Below are 21,447 nucleotides of genomic sequence, written 5' to 3'. Positions count from 1 at the left end.
AGGACTCCTCCTTGATTCTCAGCATCAAGCCTCATGACCGCAAAGGTAACACTGCATACCTTGACATCACCTTTTATGCCCTTTTCAAGGTTTTCGTTTGAATATGGGTAACTCTGATATTAAAAGTAGTTTTCTGTCATTGCGCAGATGGCATTTGTTCATCGCCTGTTTTTCCTCCTTTGTGGGGTCATTGGACTGGTGTCTGCAGTAAGTCAAAAGAAACACATTTGCAATTGTGTTTTCGTTTTTGGGGATGTATTCATTTCTGTTCGTTTTCTGCAGTGTGATTTTAACATGCTTTTCTTCTTCACAGTGTAAAACCTGTCCTACAAAGAAAGGTCTGTCGCTGCCTGTTTCTCAATGATACTTAAAAACAACAACAGCACCACCAGCAATCTATTACTTTAATTTGGCATTTGCTACCAGATTTAATCATCATAACATGTTTTCTTCCAACACCAATTGTTTAGCGGACAAATCCTGTCCTGAAGGTTGGACTCAATTGAACAGTCGCTGTTTCCTCTTTCAAGATTACCGCAGAGCGTTTATAGATGCAGAGGTATAAAAGACTTTCACATGGTAGTTGTGCTAAACCAGCTAACTCCTATCGCAAAAAAAATCTATTAATGGGATGTTTCTTCTTGTAGAGGGTCTGCAACATTCTAGGTGGGAACCTGGCCTCGTTCAGCAGTAGTCTGGAATATGCCGTGATTCTCCAAGTGATTCTGAAAGGCACTTCTGACCCAACTGCTGACGTCTGGATTGGACTCCACCGGGGATTAGGGGTGAAACATTTCATAATTATTAACTGCAAAATGTTGTAAACCTGCCGTTTGAATCCTGAACAGAGCAAAACCACGTTGTTTAAGGTACAATAGTGCACAATGGGCTTGCAAAGGGAGGGGACAGGGCAATGGGTCAGGAGCCCTGGGTAACCACCTGAGGGGGGTCATCCACTTAGTCCCCCACTCCCCGCCATTGATGAATATTTTTTGATCGGCACCAAAATGACTTTGGTCAAGACACCGGGCGTGTAGGGGAGCGTGGAGTAGGTAGTGCCAATTTTTTTCTGAAAGTGCCTTTTATGCAGCAATCACATTGGATCTTAAATAAACTGTTTGAGAAATATTGCTTTCGAAAAAAAAAGGGGTTTTGTGGCACAACTTGCCCCGAGTGCGAGGTAAATTTAGCCATTGGTCAAAAATCACTGGGATAAATTGTGCCATTGATAACTGAAGCAAAAAAGGTCATTTTAACCTCACAAACGATGCTATCTAAAAGCACGACAAATTCAATACGAAAGTACTTGTCAAATGTTTATTTAAAGTTTTAACATCATCAAAGGCCAATTTGCTGCAACAAGGCCGAGCGCCACATGAACGCACGGTCAAGCAAGCGCCCGTTCCACTTTTGCCTTCACTCAGTGAAATGTGCTCTTCTGTCTTGCAGGTTGATGATTTCTTATGGACTGATGGCTCAGATGTTTGCTTCACTAACTTCAACGATAACACATTTCCTGGAGATTGCGTCGAGATTGAAGATGATGGTGAATTGCATATTACTTATCATTTATTAATAGCTGCATGTTTGATTTCAAATGAACTGCTGCTTGTTTGATGGCTTAAATAATTAGGAGGGACATTACACACATTGATTACATTTTCATTGTTGTCACACTCTTTTGTGTTTACTTCTAGATCTACTCTGGGACACTGATGTCTGCTCTAACAACAACAGATTTGTTTGTGCCAGAGATGTCGACAAATGCGACCACTGACCCAACCTCTAACCATTATGATCCATAAAAATGCATTTTGGGCTTATCACACTAGTCTTCACTTCTTCAACCCAAATGAGCTGATTGTCATTTGTTAAATGCCGTCAGTTAAATGCATTTGATGAAGTGGGATTACGAATGTCAATTATGCAATAAAGCATTTTGGAGTGTCATCGTAGTCAAATCATTTTTGTTCAAAGAGTGTTTTCCAACCTTTGTTTTTTCATATATATATTTTTGTTTTTATTGGAATGGGAATTTCTCACAGCAGACCACAAACAAACAAAAATTCACCAAAAAGTATATATTCAAGTCATGAGGATCTATAGTGATCCAAATTCACCCTAAAACGTACTTAGTAAAGGAAGAGTATTAACAAGATGGTCCATTTTTTAGCAACAAACTTATTTTTGCTCAGGAAATTGAAATTGGCATTCTTTTTAAATATCAATCATTTTGCTGCAATTTGTTAATAATTGCACATTTTCATTGGAAAAAAAACAAAACAAAAAAAACTTCAGCTCAGTAAAACAAAACAATCTTCACCAAAATTCATATCTTCTCATGCCCACTTCAAACCCTGCCCCACTATTTTGGTGAAATAAAAAAATATGTGGATTCACGTTTATTATTGTACACACACACACACACACCCCACACACAAACACGTACACACCTACACTCGCACACACACACCAACACGGACCAACCGGTCCATGGTAGAAAAATATGGGGTTCCATTTGTGCCAAAAATATGTTATGTGTCGATGATAAGTGTCTTTGTTATGCGTCCATGATAAGTGTCTATGTTATGTATCGATGATACGGTACGTGTCTATGTTATATGTCGATGTTAAGTGTCTATGGTAGACGTCTACGTAAAGTGTCGATGTTAGGCGCCGATTATCGAGATATGTCGTCGGTGTTTAATAAAATTAATATGTATGCATGCGGTCGCTCATTCCCACCACCGTTGCAAAACGCCACTTTGTTTACAGCCGGGATTAACTTTTCCATATGTCTTATTTTCAACCCGTATACATTTCTTTTTCTTTTTTTTTTTTTTCTGGTAACCTGCTGGGGCTGTGCCTTCCTAGGCCTTTTGGGGAGAGTTTTTGGTCCGTTTAGCAACGTACAGAAAAGCGCCAAATAAATCGGACTTAATAATAATAATGAAGGTCTTTGCCTTCTAATAATAATAATAATAATAATAATAATAATAATAATAACGATAACCCGTAATAAGTATTTCTTGATTTGTTTTCCTGTCCTTCACGTCATGGCCGCATTGAGTTCAATGCCTTTGGCATTACTGACATCTAGGGGTAGAAACAGCGCACATCACATAGATAGACTGGGGCTCCAAAAAAAGAAATAAAAAGAAATGAATAAGACGAATGACCGCGGAGCTGTTCGTGTTTTGCTGTGTGGGTGTGTCCAGCGGTGTGTCTGGCGGTGTGTGCGCCGCATGCGCCCTGCGTGCGCCTCGCGTGCTGTCCTGGCAGTGGGCGTGGCCAAACGAGGATAGGTTGCACCAGCATTGCATTTTTTTGAAAGACAGATTACGTGTACAATAGGAAAGGATGTCATAAATTTTGAACGTCTGACAGACCACACGTCAACAATTTCGTCCTGTCTTGTCTCGTCACCGAAAATTCATGTACGTCACGTCATGTTTTCGTCATCAAAGAGCCACGTTTAGCTCGTCATTGTCTCGTTATCGTCATAAAAAAAAAGGAAAGGAAAGAAATATTTTCGTCATCGTCATCGTTGACGAAAACAACACTGGTTGTGCGTCAAACACTGCACATATAAGTACTTCCTGTACTACAAAGACCAAGATTCCTTGCGGTTGAGCATGCGCAGAGTGTCCTGTGCAATCGGCGTATTCCGATTGGACATGCGCACATATTCAGGTTAGACAGGGAGTAACCCAGGCAAATTCTATAAAAATGGCTGGACTAAGCATGGCCAGAAGTGATTTTAGTCCGGCCCACTAATCGGCCCTCATGGGTTTGACGTGGTCGTGAGGCGGCCAAATTTCATCTCAGCCTACTCAGTGAAAGGCTTCTTTTTAGGCTTCTTTCTACTACCGTGTCGGCGCGAGCGACAACTGCCGCATTGATTCACATGCCGTTAGCATCTCTCCCGCGGCGGCGTCAATCACAGACACTTTTTTTTGGGGTGCGGGGGGCCAGAGGGCGGAAAGGGGCGGGGGATGATCATTTTTATGAATAAGGGCGGGGGGTCGCGGCCGGAACGGTACCCAGGTCAAGGTTGTGGCCGGACCAGCAAAGAAGGGTCAAGTGCCCAGCTCTGGCAATAAGGTATAACACACCTTGAACGAAGTGGTGCCTGGGAAATCAAACAAGCTGGTGTTTTGTTGTTGTTTTTTAACCTTCTGTATAGTTGTAATTTTAACACTACTACTACTTTTAACGACTCAGGTTTTACTTACACTTATTTGCTGTCTTGCAGCTGTTAATTGGTATTTTTTTTTTACGGTCGACTTCCATTTACATCGGAACCACACTACGAAGGGAACAAGGTTTCGTAAGAAGGAGGGGAGTCCAAAGGTTGGGGTGTTGCACGTTGTTGGCGTGTGTTACTCAAGCTTGGGTGGTTGGTGTTCCCAGACGCTTCGACATCAAACGGCGCTGGACTTGGCTGTTGTTGTAAATCAGGAAGGACAACAACTGGAATTGTGACCCCCTCGTCTACTGTGTACTTGATATCCAGATAGACCTGTCAAAATGGTGCTTGTTTATTTTCAGACAGAAAGAAAAATGTTCATACACAGATTTTTATTCTATCATTGTAAACTTAAGAATTTGGTAGTTTTGGTCATTCTAATTTGCTGGATTCTCGTAGGTTTCAAAACATAATACCTATGATCGATCATAAGATAATTAGCCAAATGCTACCGCCGCAGAGTTCCCGTCTGCATATGAAACGACATTTTCTTATTACATGACATTGGCTAGGGCTGGCCCTGACTGTATCTATTTGGTCACTAAACATAATTTAACACCAGAAAATAAAAAATGAAAAACTTAAGAGCAGTTGCCTCATGCTAACATTGAACTTGTGTGGTTTACCTTGAGCTCATACTCCAGCCTGAAAATGGAGCAGTTCAAGATGGAGGGTGGGAGTCGTCTAGGGATGGAGATTGCCTTCATCACTGTGTCTTTGCTACTGGACGCAACAGCCTTGGACTCCATCTGAAAGATCTTTTTTACAACTAAACTTTGCAGACCATTTCCAAAGGAATTTTCCTTGAGGTAGAACTTAAATATTGGTGTCACTGAACGAGTTGAATGGTTTACAATTTCAGCTCGGACTCGGAGCGTTTCGCCTAGGATGAGAAAAAAAGCAAACGTTTATAAGGTTAAAAAGATGGGAAGTACGGTTTGCTGAGAATTAACTGGTGCTTTACACACAGGGAAATAATTATAATGACTTCACCCTTCATATCTGATGGTTAAAATACACACCGCAGGGCTAAATTGTAATTTTACAAGGGACTAGGTAGCTACTACAGCTATTGTGTTTGTGTCAAGGTTTATTTACTTTAACTTAATTTAAATAATTTTTTCCCATGGGCGTATAATTAAAGGAACTGCTACGGAGGTCAGGCCTTAGTGCTCAATCCATATTTTTGGGTGAAATCTGATGTTTTTGTGTAATCGTTCATGACATATTAATTGCCACCTCAATCTGTCTGGTGTGTGAACCAAATGCGTCCCCAAAGTGACCTGCATGTGCAGAAGAAGAGACCACATAGTGTTTACGAAAGTCAATATGGTCCAGGCGTCTACTAAATCTGACATCACGTCATCGCCGCGGGTAGTAAATAAAACCGTCTGCGTGGGTGAATTACTACTATCACCACACCCAGGTGTTTTTTTTTAAGTTTTTCCTTGCCCTCCTGGGGGTTAAGATCAGGGGATGTCGTGTATATGATCTGGTGCATATGTGAAGCCCTTTGAGACTTTCCTGTGATTAAGGGCTATATAAATAAATTTGACTTGACAATGTTTCAAGTGGGATTAAATTGAAGTCGAATTAAAAGTAAATACTGTTACACAAAACAACTTCAATCTCCCGGCTAAGCGATCTCCCCTGCCTTTTGATGACGTATTGGTCGGATACATGCGTTCATTCACACTGAGGTCGCGTTGCAAAACATCTGATGCGTATCCAATCTAGGATCCCATATGAAAGTGACATACTGTAGGTCAGATTTAGAGACCAAAAAAAAAAAAAATCAGAATTGAGCCGTTTAGGCATTTGATTGGCATTGACAGTCGAGTGGGGCATTCAGCATTCAGCATGTTGAAGCGGCCACGTCCACAGTGTTTAAGAGCAGAGAGAAGAGAATTTTTTTAATTACTCAGACTTGGCAAGGTTTTGAACAACACTGTTCTCTGTGGCGTCAAATTTAGAACAGACACGTATTTTCACTTTACAGGAACTTTAAACCAAACCACAATTGTTGATCATGTGATGACTTTACTCTCTTGGATTTGAGACAGTTTGATGTCAGCGGATGATAGGCATGATGCAGTTATTACAAGCAAAGGATTTTCGACCAAATATTAAGTCTTATGACATACGTATTTGCTCCCCTTAAAATACGGAGTTTCGTTACAGAAAATGTTACCTTCTAAATTGTGTATCAGGTCCACACGTGAATAATGGGGAACAAAAGCTGAAATGTTGAATGAAATCAATTTAAATGCATACAAATTGTACGTTTACCTTGCTTGTATGCTATTCTGTCAGTGTAAACGTCCATTGTAACTGTTCCAGAGCCAAAGAATTTGACACTTGTCTTATTGGAACCATGCCAAGGCATCTGATAAAACAACTTTCTGTTAAGTCATGTCCGTGCTTGTTGCAAATAGTTAACTTTCATTGCGGCATCTATAAAAAAATCAAATAAAATAAAATAAAATTCTTACCATATGTCGAGGAATATTTAGAGTTGGTTTGGAGACAAATTTGAAGTAGGTTTCAGCCTTTTTTAGCAGCTTCAATGGCTGTTTGAGCTCTGCCTTCAGCTTATGAACAATTTTACACAGAGCGCATTTGAAGGATGATGGTATTTCTCTGTGGAGGAAAATAAAAGAACAGAGAAATTACCTGGAAAATTTGTCAAGCCATAAAATGGCAAAACAGGAATAACCAAATACCTGTTTGGAATCTTGAAGGAAAAAGGAAATGTGTGTCTTCCTTGAGCAATAACTTTGGTACTGTCAAGAATTTCACCTGTATGTCATTCATTTTATTTTATTAATAGAGGTTTACATTAAATATTATAGTGAATTGCACCAGGAGAATGCCTCTAGGGGGGAAACAATATCAAATAAAAAAAACATACATTACCATCTTGTCTTGCTTCTTCCAACATTTGATGTCTAATGGTGTAGTATTTCTCAAAAACACTAAAACTGCTGTCTTCATTAGATGAATGGGCCTCTCCTTTTCCTTTTGCTATCAACGTCAGCGATTTGATTCGAGTTTCTTTTAACACCTCCACAACAATTCGTCCTCTGACAGTATCACCGTTTGTGAAGACGTTTTGTTGATTGATTGCGTCATATTCAATCGAGAAATTAGTGATGGTCATTTTGTCGAAAGGTACACAATGTTAAGTTAAAGTTTACAAACTAGATGAACTTTACCTGCTCTGTAGACTGCACGCTGTATTTATGTGTTTGTGTTCTTAATCACTTCATCAGCTGAGGCGTATGACGTGCTGCGGTTAGTCAGGTTTTTTCACATTTTGAACTAAATGTAGTGGGTTGGGTCAAGTTGAAACAAACACTAAAATTACATTTTAAAAAACACACACACACAATAAAAAAAATAGTAATAATAGTTAACAGTTACTTTTTATTTAGAGAAAACAGGTAGAAACTTTCAAAACATTACAACGAGTTGAAAAAGGTTCTAAATTCTTTAAATATACGTAGAATGAGTGTAAATACAAAACAATGCATTTATCAAACATGTGGATGCAGGGTGGATTTTTCTGCATAATTCATATTCCACAAAGGCAACATTGTAGGCGCTCTAGGAGCATCCGGACTAAAACCAACAGATACCGGAACAGCTTTGTTCCTACAACTGTCAGGCTGCTTAATTCTGCCTCCTGACCCACACTAACACTTATGGACTGTTACTGCACACCAACTCAAATCAACCATAACTGAAATAACGGACTATCCCATCGCACGCACAATTCATCAGTAAATTATCTCAGATGCACTACTGTAAATACTGCATAGTTAGCCATGCCATAGGCCCTAATTACAGTCCCTCAGCCTGTTGTAAATATCGCACCTATAGCCAGTTATAAACTCTCTATAATATGCTATATTTACACAATTAAAGCCTTCATATTATAGCCATATGTACAACCTGTTCACAGCCTATACAGTATAGCCATAATATATTTATGTGTATACCGGTAGTCCTCATACTGTGTATATCTATATATTGCTAAAGCACTTCTAGAAGGATGCAAACTGCATTTCGTTGCTCTTAACCTGAGTTGTGTGCAATGACAATAAAGTTGAATTCTATTAATCAGAATGCCGTGTTCAGACTAGAGGGGAAGCATAAAACATTCTCAAGATTTTTTTTCCCTTCTCTTTAAGTAAATGTAATACACTGAAAAAAATGGTGTGTTGAATGTACACAATTTCACTTCATCAAGTGGTTGCGCAAAATACAACCATCTGGATCCAGTCTTCCAAGTAGAATACTACACTACTTCAAAATATATTTGTGTCCAGATGCGTTTATCTTGTGCAACCACTTGATTTCAATTTATCTCACCATTTTTTTTCTAGTGTAGTGGAACATTTGAAATGAGCAATAAGTAGCTGTAGTGGACACACATTTGGAGAATGTCAATGATCACCGTTTACCACCAAAATCCATCAAGGAGGGGTACATCCCGCAATCTTCATAGGGAGGTGGGGGATCGAAAGGTTGTGGTGGTGAAAACGCATCCCAGGCCGGTGGGTTCTGGTATCCAAATGATCCAAATCCAAATTCAGCAGAGGTAGAAGGCAGGCTCGCCGCCACGGCAGATGCTTGCGAGGGTGGAAGGATGGTTATGGGAAATTTGATCTCTGGGTCTGAAGCGTACTTGACGTCCAAATAAACCTGTGGAAAATAGAGCCACTGTGAGAAATGTGAACTTAGCCTATTTGGACTGCAGCCTTTCTATCAGTCTGGACGTGTTGTTATTGTCCGATCGATCAAAACTGTAAAAATGTGACTTTTTATAATAACGTCACATGACAGATCTCCGTGTATTGGCTGCCACAAATCTCCATTAACAAGTACTGTATTTGTTTTTGGAGGAAGGACAACAGCTCAAAGGACAAAACCCAATTGCTTTGTTTCAATAAACAATGTGCGCTGAAACTCGGACATCAACAATAAAGGTCTAATTCCTCTTGTAGATAAAGCGCTATAGAAGTGTACCATTTGAACCAAGCTCGACTGATGCAGACTACTGTGTTCATTACATTATGTGGAAAAAAAACAACAACAAAAAAACCATCTGTACCCTGAGTCTGTATTCTGCTTTGAGGATTTTACAGTTGAGGATGGAAGGTTCCATATCACGGGGGATTGTGATGATCCTTTTGACCGTTTGGCTGGCTGATGGAGGAACAGGTTCTCCCACCTCTTTCAAGAGGTCTTTTGTATCAAGCCTCCTCTTTCCCTTTGCAAAGAAGCTGTGCTTTCTGTAGATGCAATACTTGGGTTTGATTTCACGAGTGGAGTGGTTCTGAATGTCGGCTACAACGTTTATGCCCTCTCCTGAAACACAGAGCAGCATGGGTTCAGCCTGTACATCCCGGATGTTTAGGTGAGCGTTAGTCAATGTCACTCGGAGTAATTGTACCTTGGAAGAAACCGGACTTTTCAAGCTTGACATCCATAGCTACACTTCCCGAGTTGAGCATGTGCATTTTTTTATCCTTAGAATCGTGTAGAGGTATCTGAGGAAAAAACACATTCCAGGGAGAAAAGCAGTCACGTGTAACACGTTCACACACGTTCTGACCATCTGCACTGTGAGAGAGTTGCAAGTATCCCATTTCAGAAATACAAAACTTGCACTCAAAGGCCACTGATTTTAAGTTAGGTTTAGTCAATGGTGCATTCATTCCGATATATTTTTTTTTGGGGGGTGGGGATATCACTTCTTGAAAATAGCTCTTTGATAGAGTCTCCATCCGCAAGAAGTAGAGGAGTGTATCTGTTTCATCAAACTATGAAATTATTTAATCTGAGAAGGTATTGACATAATAACAATTCCATGAGGACCTTCAACGTAGAATTGGGCAATTGTATAATGTTCAAACATCCCGGGAGTATTCAGAGATTTACTCACAAGTCAAAACTAACTGTAAAGAAATGTAAAGTCATCCATTTAAATACAGCTAGTTTGTTCCTGAAGCTACAACATCCAACCTCGGTGCATTCATGTTTTTCCTTTTGGAAAAATTCCCAACTAAACAAGCTGAAAGGAGCCTCGCCGCCATCTAGCGTCAAAGGAACACGGTTTGGCTGTAGGTGACTGGTTTGCGTCAATCGGTATTTTACAGTGACGTGTGAAAAAGCGCAGAGACCTGATGTCAGATATCAGTAACCAGGTTAACTTGTGCATGAAAACAGTATTAGCACTGATTTATGATGCAACTATGCACTTACCATGATTTCCTCCAACGTGTTGGAAACCGCTTGTGTCACGAAGGGAATCTTGATGGTATCTTTGCTGCGTATCCTCATGGATCTACTCAACTTGGTTTCCAGCAGGTACACAATTTTACCAGCAGAACCGTTGAAGGAAGAGGGCATTTCCCTAATGTAGAACATAAGACCACCATGACTTTCATATACTGCAGGTGAGGAGTCTCAAACTCCGGCCCTCGAGGGTTGCAATCCTGCTTGTTTTAGATGGTTAACTCCTATAACACGCCTGATTCAAATCATCAGGGTAGTTATCAGGCTCCTGCATAGCTTGCCGATGAGCTGATCATTTGAATTAGGTGTATTGGAGGAAGGGGACATCTAAAACATGCAGCCCTCAAGGACCAGAGTTTGAGACCCCTGATATAGATAAAGTGTAAACTCATAACACATAACATTAATCATATCATTTATGAGAGATTTTGTTGTATTTTTTTTTTTTTTTTTAGCAAATTCAATTATTTTCTTCATGACCACCACATCGTCAAACATAGCTGAAAGACAACTTACTGTAAAGGGAACTGAAAGGTGAAGGGGAAAACATGAGATCCTGGGGCAAGTGAATTACTGTCTGAAAAACACAATAAATCGATGAAACGTTACATGTTAAGTCTAGCTGGTCTTGCGAGCCAAACAAATGTGTTGGATACGTACATTTTTCTCCGTGCTGATTGGTCAGTAGTGATTGATTGTCGTCTGATAAGAAGAACACAATTTAACGTTTTCAACAGACCCAGAATGGAGTGGAGTGGGAGTATAATGCATTTATGTTTTCAAACAAAATATAGAGTGTCGTAGAATATAAAAACAGATTTTGAAACACTAGTTTACATCTGTTGGCCTTTAGAATGTAAAGGATGGTCCAAAAGTAGGTAAACAGTAAAGTATATAAAAAAACAAACAACTAATGTTACTTCACTTCAATTCATCAAACAGAAAAAAAAAATCTAAAAGAACACCAAAAAACAAACAAACGCATGAATCATACGTTGCTAATTTCACCAATTTGATACTACTGTATACCTTCTTTTGCATCCCCTGTATTTTCCCCATGGGAAATAATAGAAATAAATCATCTGTTCCACTGTCAAACTGTTGCCAGCAGAAACTACTTAACTACAGCTTCTTCAGTTGTCTTGTCATTCAGATGGTTTCCTTATTCTTCTCTTCTGACGTTGCTATTCTGTTAACATCACCTGTTTTGGCTTTTTTTTTAAGTTACAAACTTGCAAAATATCGAGCAATTCACACAATGACTGAATTCTTCTCTCTTCTTGTGATGTATGCTGAGACTTACACAATATGACATCATGCATTAACATCATTTTTTTTTCAATTGTTTTGAATAAGCCAAAAACGAAATGAATAGTGAACTTACTAAACTGAGGTATTGCATGATTTGCTGGACATGACATTCACATTTTAGAAGTTCCACTGGATTTAACCTTGTTCATTTTTTTGTATTTGTGTTTTTGTCAAATACACTAAAACAAACAGTAGTTTTGTTTTCTGCAATTTTAGTGTCCGTCTTAATAGACATCTGAGATGTGAATATACTCTATGTTGACACGGCTTGGCATTTCACTATAATGATAAAAAGTCAACATTTCAAGAAAATTAGACTTTTAAGTGCAGTTTAACCTTCTGGGCTCTAGGCGTGTCATTTGTCTCCGCCTTTTGCCATGTTAGTGCAAATATTTGGAAAACAATCTACTATTTTTGATTGATAGAGACAGAATTTAAACTTTCCTGCTTAGTCATCTTTGATTCAACTACTTTTATGTTTTACATTTTTGTCATACTATCGTTTCTGTATCTGTAAGACTCAAGTAAATATTCCGACAGGTGACCTTAACTTCTACTAAGTTTGTGTGTGCGTGCGTGTGTGTGGTGTGTGCGTGTGTGTGTTTATACGTTGTGTACTTTTATTAAAGTATTGTTGTGTTATTTGTCGAGACTTCATTGTACTGTATGTCGATGAACCTTTACTACCACTTGTTCTCACATAACAGCAGTACAGAGACACACTGCGTATCCTTACGCGGGTCTCATATGCGGTAGGTGGCATGATCTGTAACTCCGCCTAGGCCACTTAACTAGTTCCATACATATCACAACAAGTATGACGTTCAGGTATATCCACAAGCAAGACTATTATTAGATACACGCATGTGCAGTTGCAAAGAAGGCGTAGTTCAATATGCTTGTAAAAATTACATAATCCACCGTTTCATTGTAGAAGGTAAAAGGTAGCATACTAAAAATGCAAGCCCTCGAAAGCCTTTTTAAACTTTGTAAGATACTAAATGCGGAGAAAACACAGTGAAAATATGTAAATTTCTGTTTTGTGAGCTGAAATAAATAACGGTGACTCCAGTACATGTTTTTTTCCAAACAACCGTAAGACTTTCCGTTAAGTGCAGTACAAATTGCTCCTCCGGGCATCTCACAGTCTCACGGTAGTGTGCTCATTGCAACGCTGACCCCACCAAAACAAAAAAGACACTTACCAGTGGCGTTTCCGTCTCGAATAAAGTAATGTTTAATGCTGAAATACTTGTCCTTGGAGTGGTAAGTGACAGATGTTTGTCCGTGTCTCTCGGTCCACAATACTTCGGCTTTGCCCTTAAATTTCACGTAAAGCGACTCCGCTTTGCATTCTTTGGCCACCTCCAAAATGACTTGTCCGGTCACGGTATCGCCATTAGTAAACGTATTTCTTTCGGCGAAATCATTGTAAGTAACTTTCAGGCTCTTCACTGTGCTCGGCATGATTAAAAAAACGTTGTCTCACCCCCAAGCCACAGCGATACAAACCCCTCCCGCAATGGGCGCGTCTCTGGCTAACCACATCAGCCCCCCCCCCCCCCCGCCCTTTGGACAAAGTAAGGTTTCAAACTAAGCTTTCAAACTAGCGTTAGGGTTTTCAACTAGGGTTTCAAACTAGAGTTAGGTTTTCAAAGTAGGGTTTCAAACTAGAGTTAGGGTTTCCAACTAGGGTTTCAAACTAGGGTTAGGGTTTCAAAGTAGGGTTTCAAACTAGGGTTAGGGTTTGCCTACTACTACTACACTGTATTTCACAACCAATGATCATACTTAGTAAAACGGATTCAACTGATTTGGATGGATGAATGAAAGTCATAATTTAATTATAATACTGCCCCTGTATGTTAGCAACATTTGTTTTATAAAACACATTTCAAAAGGTACACAATATGATCTGGGGTCTGTTACACAAAGCAGGTTCAACAAACTCTGACTGTAATCCTGAAATCTAAATTGATCCAATCCAAGATAGGAAACTCTTAAATTTCCGGTTCCAGAACCTCTGATTTGAATCAGTTTACATAATTTGGAGTATCTGCACCGGGAGTTTAGCGAGGGCACCACAACTATGTAAAGACAGCATGAATGGGACCTCGATTCGATGAGTCACCGTGGCAACGAGGGAGGGGCGTAGGGGGGGAACGTTGCTGCTCGAGTCAATATATGCAGAAGTTTCAAGTCCTTTACAATCACAATAATATCACTGAGGAAAAACTGCTTGCTTTTCGCATTTTAATTTATTTCATTTATGCACAATCTCCCAGGGAGAAGCGCGCTTAACAGCTGATGAAATATAAAAAACATTGTTCGAACAGTTAAGACCTTGGCATAATCTTGTGGGGGGGGGACACTGAAAAAAATATGACGGTTGAATTCACTCAATTTTATTTTGTCAAGTGGTTGCACAAAATAAAATCATCCGTATCCAGATAAACGTTTAAAGTAGATGCATTGTCTGCTTGAAAAATCTATCTAGGATAGGATCATACTGAGAGGTGTTCCTAATATTGAGGCTACCTTATTCAGCATGAGATGAGAGGGTCAAACATTAAGACCACCCAATTTCAATCAAAAATTGAACAACAATTGTAAAGGAAAACATTCAATCAGGTACGAGTGTCCCTATTGTTTTGGCTGCGCAAAGACAATGTTAAAAGTTTAATACATTTAAAATACTGCAAAGGATACACGTGAGGCAGTCCCAAAGCACTGTTTGTTCAACACAAACTTTGCATAGTTTATAATGTAAACCAAGTGGAAAAGGTCATGAGACCGGTTGATCCTCATGAGAAGAGCGTTGGGGTATAACAAGGCACTTCCAGTCATGTAGCAAGATCAGCGAACTGTAAACTCAAAAGCATTGCATCCCTATCTCATATAAAGCACTTTCAAAAGGTTACTCTAAATAATGGCGATGCAAAGGGATGTCGCAAAGGACTACGGGAAACAGCAGGGTGAGGTTGTAGGAAGCTCGTGGACAAAGGTTCAGCTACAAGAGACACAAAACAGGAAATGATGAAATGACTGAATTTATGAGGACAGGAAATTGTTCCAGTTGGTCGTTCTTACCTCGACTTCATACTCAACGTGCAGGAGGCTGCAGTTGGAAATGGTGAGTGATGTTTGAGCGGGAACGGTGAGCATCATCTCAGTGTGTGATTCGGTGTGAGCACTGATGGGCTGCCCAGTCAAAGAGTCCAATTTTTTCACAATTAACCTTCTTTGGAGCCCTTCCCGCGTGTAGTATTGCTGCTTCTGATTCAGCTTGGCCTGAGGGGTCACCGTACGAGATGAAGCGTTGCTGAAGTCGCAAATGATCCGGATTGCTTCGCCTACAAAAAATGTGTAAAAAAATAAAAAATAAATAAAAATGTGTAAACATAGTAAATAAGTGGGAAATTTCAGTCAGATGAATGGTGGGATGGTTTGAAAATTACCTCGAGTGAAGCCTTTTTTTTCCACGCTGGCTGTCATTGTGATAAGACTGGTCGTACAACTAAGGGAGCACATGTTCATGCTGTTGGAGCCTGAGAGGGGAGCCTAGAAAAAAAAAAACAACAACAGCTCTGTTAGAGGCCCAGATTTGGGGTGGAAAATATGCCTCAGAGTTTGCACCAAAAACACGAGGTTGAAGAGTCGCGTGCGAGATGTCAGCAAATCGCAAAGGCCGACAGTTCAGTTCGGTGAGCTGTAGTTTTGTGATGCAATCACAGAAGAGTACCGATGATGGTAAATTGTTTTACTATCTGGGTACTCAAGCGTCCTCTCACATTCCCAAAATATGCATATTAGGCTAATTTAATACTAAATGCTAATAATATACAAAATCAATACTCAATCTAAATTGTCCATAGGTGTGAATGTGAGTTAGAATGCTTGGTTGTAAACTGGCGGGTCGTGTAAGATGCCTAGCGCTTTAGCCACTAATTTAGTCACGCTAGCGGCCCTCATGGTGAGTGATATACTTTTGCCGGTACATCATACTCTTTTTAAACAGCTGATGGAAATATAATAAACTGTGTATAATAAAATGTGTTGTCAGAGGCTATTTTTAAATTGAAAAAGGTATTTATTCTTCTTCAAGTCTAAAAAAATGGGTCACCACCAAGCAACAAGAGGAAAATGCGGGTCATTATTCATTTTGGCTGATCATTTCAATTTGAATGGATTGTTTCCATTTTTCCCCCCAAATTTTTGAATACGAATAAATTGGAGGTTGACTGTGTATTTTTATGCAGCTATAATGACCAATGTAAAACTCTGGTCTTTATAATCAAACAGCCCATATTGTGAATCTGCAAGTAGCTGATGATGGCCATGTAAAGTGTAATTTACCATTAGCTCAGGCTGGTTGGAATCGACGTGGTGCACAAAGTTCAACTTTGTCACAAATTCCTTTGACATATGCCACGGCCTGTCAATGCCCACTGTCAGGTTGTAGGCGATTTGTCCATATGGCCCATGGAAGCTGGACGGAAAGTCTCTGCATTGATGAACGTTACATGTTACATGACAAAAGACATAACATTTATACATCATTAATTAATAATTTCCTAGAAACCCGTTACATGTCGACAATAACATCATTTTCAGGTCCGTTCCCCGGCCATTTTATTAGGTACACTTCAATTCAATTGCTTGGGGTGTGCTTGAACACGGCATTTACAATGTGGTTGTGCGGTGGACATAATTGCGGGAATTATCCACGCCTAAGTCTATCTAAAAAGAGCAAAGCTCTACAATAGATATTGGTGAAATACCCTCATTAATTCATCTGCCATCCAGGGTTGTATGCCGCTTATCCTCATTAGGCTTGCGGGTTCTGCTGGAGTCTATCCCATCCAATTTTGGACAAGAAGGGGTGTATACCCTGAACTGGTTGCTAGCCATTTTCAGGGCACAAACAAACATTCAACTACACTAAAGGACAATTTTGAGCAGGGGTGTCCAATCTTTTTCGTCCGAGGGCCGCACACAGAAAAATCAAAGGATGGTAGGCCCACTTAGTTGTTTTTCTACTTTATTACCCATAATAAAACCAATCAAGCAAGCAATTAAGTATTACAGTTATTTTAGCGTTTCTGTGTGTGTGTGTGTTTGTGTAAGTTATTTTTAACTCTCTGTGAAAGGTGATAAGGCAAATAGTTTGTGATTTTTCATAATTTGGAGGAGGCCTGCCCTTCCGGTATCACACAAGAGTAGGTCCGCCCCTGCCCTGATCACAACTTCACGATTAGAAGCATAACAATAGTAATCTGAAATAAAATTACCATTTTTAATGCAGTGTTTACTTGAGCATCTTAATTAATCATCAATGTGATATGTTCAGAAATCAGAACTTGATACGGACAGCAGAAAGTGAATTAAAGCATTTTTGCTTCTGAAACTGAAATATCTTTATTCATGAGCAGGGTTGCCCTCAAAAAATTTAAGACAGTACAACTTCATTTTTCATCCACTCATGCATGTGTGGACAATAAATGTGCTGATTTAACAAAAAATATATATACATTAATATTTGTTGTTGCTGACAAACCTCTGCTCCTCACTTAGCACATTTATCATTAAGACAGTGAACATGAGTGGAAATGTGAATATTTACTTTGTAAATCAATTTTGGATTCATGTTAGTCCGATGCTCTGATGAGACATACAGAGATATATATTGTTAATAATTTAGTTGTTAATCATTTTATTGCATATCCAGAAATGCTCCATAAGTTAAATTTATTAGTAGTAGCAGTTGTAGTAGTTTAGGGCACCCAATAAGGTTGCAGGTCATGTCAGAAGTTATTTATTTTACCTACTGCAGACCTGTAAAACACGGCCATTGTTTGTAGACCACTGAATTAGAGTCACTGATTAATTTAACATGCAAATTGTTCAAATGTGGCAAGAAACAGGAGTCGCTGGAGAAAACCCATGCAAGCATCGGGAAAACATGCAATCGCCACAAAGTAGAGGATTGGAACCTCCAACCTCAACTGTACAGATAGTGTGTTAACCACTTGTCCACCATATTTGATAGAAAAATATTTGTAAAATAGCAATTTATCAGTTGAACTACTACAGTGACAGGTGAGAGTGTCCTGCATTCTATCTCAGTAAGTTTATTGTTAGGGTTACAGGAGTAGATACAAGACAAAAGATAATGACATATTGCAGTACAGAAGTGACACACAAAGAGGCTCTTACCCATGCGGGATCTGACATGAAAATGAATACACATGCCTGCCAGGAGGAAGAGTGGCAGGGCCCCCAACAGCTGCAAAGGGAAAGGAATGTTATGACACAAGTACTCACTGGCCACTTTATTAAGTACACTGACTAATACACAAGTACTCACTGGCCACTTTATTAAGTACACTGACTAATCTACAAATATTCAAAGGTTGTTCTCTTTCATAGTCTGGTTAACACTATGGGAGCAACCAATTTATGTTTTCATATGACGAGTTGTTTGATGATGTCATACATTTTGGTTACCATCCACTTGCTGCATTATTGCCTGCGAGGAAGATTTATGTTAACAGCAATTGTATTGGATAGTATATGCAGCCATTGTGAGTGCAGTAGTTTACAATGTTGTGGTGCAGAGGGAGGAACAAGCACCTACCTCCTTCTGGTAAAATCATGCTTTTGAGATTAAATAAATCAATTTTTGCATGGTACGTCCTTCTACGTTTCCTGGTTCCGGAGGACCAGTGGACGTCTGCCTTTCCCGTCAAACACATTGAGATTGATCTAATCTTTGTCTTCTTGGAGAGCTCGAAGGAAATCTGTCCAGTCACCAGATCTCCACTGGAAAAAGTGTTGCTCTCGTCCAGAGCGTTAAAATGAAGGTTAAAGTCCTTAAAGGTTTTGTCGAACATCGTTGCCCTCCAATTCAAAAGTTACAATTGTACAAGAAATCAACAGCTTCGTGTGTGATTTCCGTAATGGGTGACATTTGTTGATAGCGATGGGATACGTCAAGCTGTCCTTGTTGAGAAAACTAAACAAAACAAAGAAAACAAACTGACAGTACTGTAATGTTCCGCCTTCTGTTATTCAAGAAGTTACTGGAAATGTGGACGCGAGTCGGCGGGCTTTCAAGCAACAATACCAGCTTCTACCTTGCCGCCGTAGGAGTCGGTAACGAAACGGACGAAAGAAAAATAGCCCTGTTGCTAACCATTGCCGGAGCGGAGGCCATCGAGGTATTCAGCACATTTGTATGTGATGATCCCGAAGACAAAGACAAGTTTGATAGGGTCCTACAGAAATTTGATGAGCACTGTATTGCTAAGAAAAACGAAAGTTATGAGAGATATGTGTTTCGTTCAAGACTCCAACAGCCCGGTGAGTCCTTTGATAATTTCCTCACCGATCTCAAAATTAAAGCAGTTTAGTAACTTCTTGAATAACAGAAGGCGGAACATTACAAGTACTGCAGTCAAACAACGGCACAAGTTGCGCCTACTGCGAAAACACAAAAAGAGGTGGGCACTGGCCAGTGGCCACGTCTCCGGCTGACCATTCCACTCCGAGTGAGTCTGAGTCAGCCATGGCTGCAGGGCGCAGTTCGAGGAGTGGTTCACCCTAAACGTTTAACTCCGCCCACATGAATTCTCGATATCTTCAGGCCTTCTTTGTTTTGTGTGTAAAACTATATTTGGCATCTTATGTCGTCACGTTAAAAAAAACAACAACACGTAATTTCACATTGAAAATTACAAAACATAAACTAGCTGAAACCCAACTATCCGGTACTAACCGCAACCATACATGGAGTGTGTACTCTGCTGGGAACATGTGGTACTACACATCCCACTCATTTCTAAGTGGAGAACGTCTTTTGACCGCAACTGTTGAACCTAATAGCGTAGAGTAGACACTCAGAACCAGCACAGACTCCCCCGTTTTCAGGTCCCCCGAACACGCTTTACAAGCTTTAGTGGCTCTACAACCCTCTGTTCACCAAAAATGGACGTCAAATACCCTTTCCACCACTTCCGTCATACAGTTCAAAGCTCCGGCCCGACTGAGAGCTGAGTTTGTAATTTTCGATGTTCAATAAAGTATTTAAAAAAAAGTGTAAAAAAACAAAAACAAAAAACATGCATCATCATAAATACCAAGGAAATAGTTTAACAAAAAAGAAAAAAGAATGCGCTTAGAATACCCTCCCCCAACATATTGCGCCCCTCGCTACTCCCCCTTGCCCTTCCCTCCTCTTCGAATTAGCTTGCAGTCCTGAGCACAAGTTGCCAGGTCAAACAAGTCTCATCTGACCCAGAGCATTAGCAATCGCTGACATTTTGTGTGTGTGCAAAATTAACCAGAATACTTAACACTTTGATCACAGAGAGCCACAGCAGATGTATGAAAGAGATGCGCTGCAGATCTCTGCTCTAGTAGCTGAGCAAAATGTTGCTTACTTAGACTTGTTCCTGCTTGATTTTGAGAGTGAAGGGCATTGTTGCGGATATGAGTGAACTTGAGTTCATAAAAGCCCCGACTGAAGTTATGATAAAGAATGACGCGCGCATACATGGTCGCCACTGACCACCCCTCACTTAAATGTTGTGTCACTCTGGAACACTGGTTGGGAACGCTGCAAGGAACAGTCCTCGAATTGCTATACCCACTAGATGGCACTATATACTTTATTATAAAACCATTGTCTTTGACAAAGCATGAGCTTGACCTTTTAGTAGGAAACGAACACGATTGTGTGTGCGTGTGTCCGTGTTTGTTGGGGTGTGTGCGCTCTACGAGTTGTTTTTTTTCAACACATCATTATGTCATTTCCAAACACTTTTTTTTTTGCAGTATGCTTTATAACAAGAAGTTGAATTAATTGCGCTTTTATAGGTTTATGGTGCACAACACGGAGATAAAACGCTTATTGCAACTAATTAAATCTGACAACACACGACATATACCCAGAACATTTTTCCTTGTCATTTGACAGTAACAGGAAAATGCCAGATGTAATGTCTTTGGCAGTAGGACTAAATATGGCTATTTAAAAAAATGTTTTTTTTGCTTTGTGTTTTTGATTCACTGATCCATGAAGACCTCTGCTTGCGTTATGGTGGTCAGTCAAAAACACCCTGCCAGAATTACAAATCCTTGCAAGAATGAAGACATGTAGGTCAACTATTTGCAACAGTCAAATGCAAAGCGCCAAATCTCCATCTGTTTAACATTTCTTTAGTGCCTTAAGCTTAACTACAACAGTCCTTATTTGGAATGTTTACAGTGGAAATAAGTCCCAAGACCCGTGTAGTTAGTGCATCTGCCTAAGTGTTGAAAAGTCTGTGTTTGAACGTGATTTTGCACATTTCTTTGTGGAATTTGCATGTTCATCCCATAATCACATTGTTTCTTTTGTCCGAGTACTTCACTTTCCACATTCCAAAGCTCAGGTTATTTGAAGACGCTGAAGTGTCCAATGTGTGAATGTGCCTGGTGGTCTGTTCATATGTAATTGACTGGCGACCAAGTCCATCATAGTCATCTTCTCATCCAACGTCAGCTGTGAACGGCTCCAACTCACCTCTGACCTTGAGAAGCAG

General features: G+C 39.8%; 4 protein-coding genes across 4 annotated transcripts; 1 reads left to right on the top strand and 3 right to left on the bottom strand.

Annotated features, from left to right (window-relative positions):
- Positions 1 to 1,950, top strand: LOC147146992 (rheacalcin-2-like). The gene is made up of 7 exons (XM_086029936.1): positions 1 to 45; positions 148 to 207; positions 314 to 338; positions 471 to 559; positions 648 to 785; positions 1,450 to 1,546; positions 1,698 to 1,950. Exons 1-7 carry the CDS (start codon positions 34 to 36, stop codon positions 1,775 to 1,777), a joined length of 501 nt encoding a protein of 166 aa, XP_085886062.1. The 5' UTR covers positions 1 to 33; the 3' UTR covers positions 1,778 to 1,950.
- On the bottom strand, positions 1,304 to 7,496 carry LOC147146991 (arrestin domain-containing protein 3-like). Its single transcript, XM_086029931.1, has 6 exons — positions 7,166 to 7,496; positions 6,973 to 7,048; positions 6,742 to 6,889; positions 6,539 to 6,635; positions 4,876 to 5,132; positions 1,304 to 4,522 (listed from the first exon to the last, which is right to left on the bottom strand). The coding sequence occupies exons 1-6, from the start codon at positions 7,407 to 7,409 to the stop codon at positions 4,310 to 4,312; spliced, it is 1,035 nt and encodes a 344-aa protein (XP_085886057.1). The 5' UTR covers positions 7,410 to 7,496; the 3' UTR covers positions 1,304 to 4,309.
- A 159-nt stretch (positions 7,497 to 7,655) lies between these two features.
- LOC147146990 (arrestin domain-containing protein 3-like) lies at positions 7,656 to 13,378 on the bottom strand. Its single transcript, XM_086032055.1, has 7 exons — positions 13,069 to 13,378; positions 11,213 to 11,254; positions 11,069 to 11,129; positions 10,520 to 10,670; positions 9,708 to 9,804; positions 9,366 to 9,622; positions 7,656 to 8,956 (listed from the first exon to the last, which is right to left on the bottom strand). The coding sequence occupies exons 1-7, from the start codon at positions 13,328 to 13,330 to the stop codon at positions 8,705 to 8,707; spliced, it is 1,122 nt and encodes a 373-aa protein (XP_085888181.1). The 5' UTR covers positions 13,331 to 13,378; the 3' UTR covers positions 7,656 to 8,704.
- A 724-nt stretch (positions 13,379 to 14,102) lies between these two features.
- LOC147146989 (arrestin domain-containing protein 3-like) lies at positions 14,103 to 19,779 on the bottom strand. The gene is made up of 6 exons (XM_086032164.1): positions 18,501 to 19,779; positions 18,080 to 18,149; positions 16,220 to 16,367; positions 15,322 to 15,424; positions 14,954 to 15,216; positions 14,103 to 14,873 (listed from the first exon to the last, which is right to left on the bottom strand). Exons 1-6 carry the CDS (start codon positions 18,754 to 18,756, stop codon positions 14,781 to 14,783), a joined length of 933 nt encoding a protein of 310 aa, XP_085888290.1. The 5' UTR covers positions 18,757 to 19,779; the 3' UTR covers positions 14,103 to 14,780.
- Positions 19,780 to 21,447: the final 1,668 nt, after the last annotated feature.

The sequence above is a fragment of the Filicampus tigris genome, chromosome 5 (assembly GCF_054856515.1).
Source record: "Filicampus tigris isolate MCC_2025a chromosome 5, RoL_Ftig_1.0, whole genome shotgun sequence".
NCBI classification, from domain to species: Eukaryota; Metazoa; Chordata; class Actinopteri; order Syngnathiformes; family Syngnathidae; genus Filicampus; species Filicampus tigris.
This window is presented reverse-complemented; position numbering and strand designations above follow the sequence as displayed.

Bases quoted from the DNA above. Each gene is read 5' to 3' on its own strand.
- LOC147146992 (XM_086029936.1), top strand. The intron at 339-470 runs GTCTGTCGCTGC...CCAATTGTTTAG, and splicing joins AACCTGTCCTACAAAGAAAG to CGGACAAATCCTGTCCTGAA. The intron at 1,547-1,697 runs GTGAATTGCATA...GTTTACTTCTAG, and splicing joins CGTCGAGATTGAAGATGATG to ATCTACTCTGGGACACTGAT.
- LOC147146991 (XM_086029931.1), bottom strand. From the start codon at position 7,409: ATGACCATCACTAATTTCTCGATTGAATATGACGCAATCAATCAACAA. The intron at 6,890-6,972 runs GTATTTGGTTAT...TTTCCTCCACAG, and splicing joins TCCTTCAAGATTCCAAACAG to AGAAATACCATCATCCTTCA. The intron at 6,636-6,741 runs GTAAGAATTTTA...TTGTTTTATCAG, and splicing joins TAAATATTCCTCGACATATG to ATGCCTTGGCATGGTTCCAA.
- LOC147146990 (XM_086032055.1), bottom strand. From the start codon at position 13,330: ATGCCGAGCACAGTGAAGAGCCTGAAAGTTACTTACAATGATTTCGCC. The intron at 11,255-13,068 runs GTAAGTGTCTTT...TCTTCTTATCAG, and splicing joins TCGAGACGGAAACGCCACTG to ACGACAATCAATCACTACTG. The intron at 9,805-10,519 runs GTAAGTGCATAG...TTTTTTCCTCAG, and splicing joins ACACGTTGGAGGAAATCATG to ATACCTCTACACGATTCTAA.
- LOC147146989 (XM_086032164.1), bottom strand. From the start codon at position 18,756: ATGTTCGACAAAACCTTTAAGGACTTTAACCTTCATTTTAACGCTCTG. The intron at 16,368-18,079 runs GTAAGAGCCTCT...TCATCAATGCAG, and splicing joins TCATGTCAGATCCCGCATGG to AGACTTTCCGTCCAGCTTCC. The intron at 15,217-15,321 runs GTAATTTTCAAA...CATTTTTTGTAG, and splicing joins AAAAAAAGGCTTCACTCGAG to GCGAAGCAATCCGGATCATT.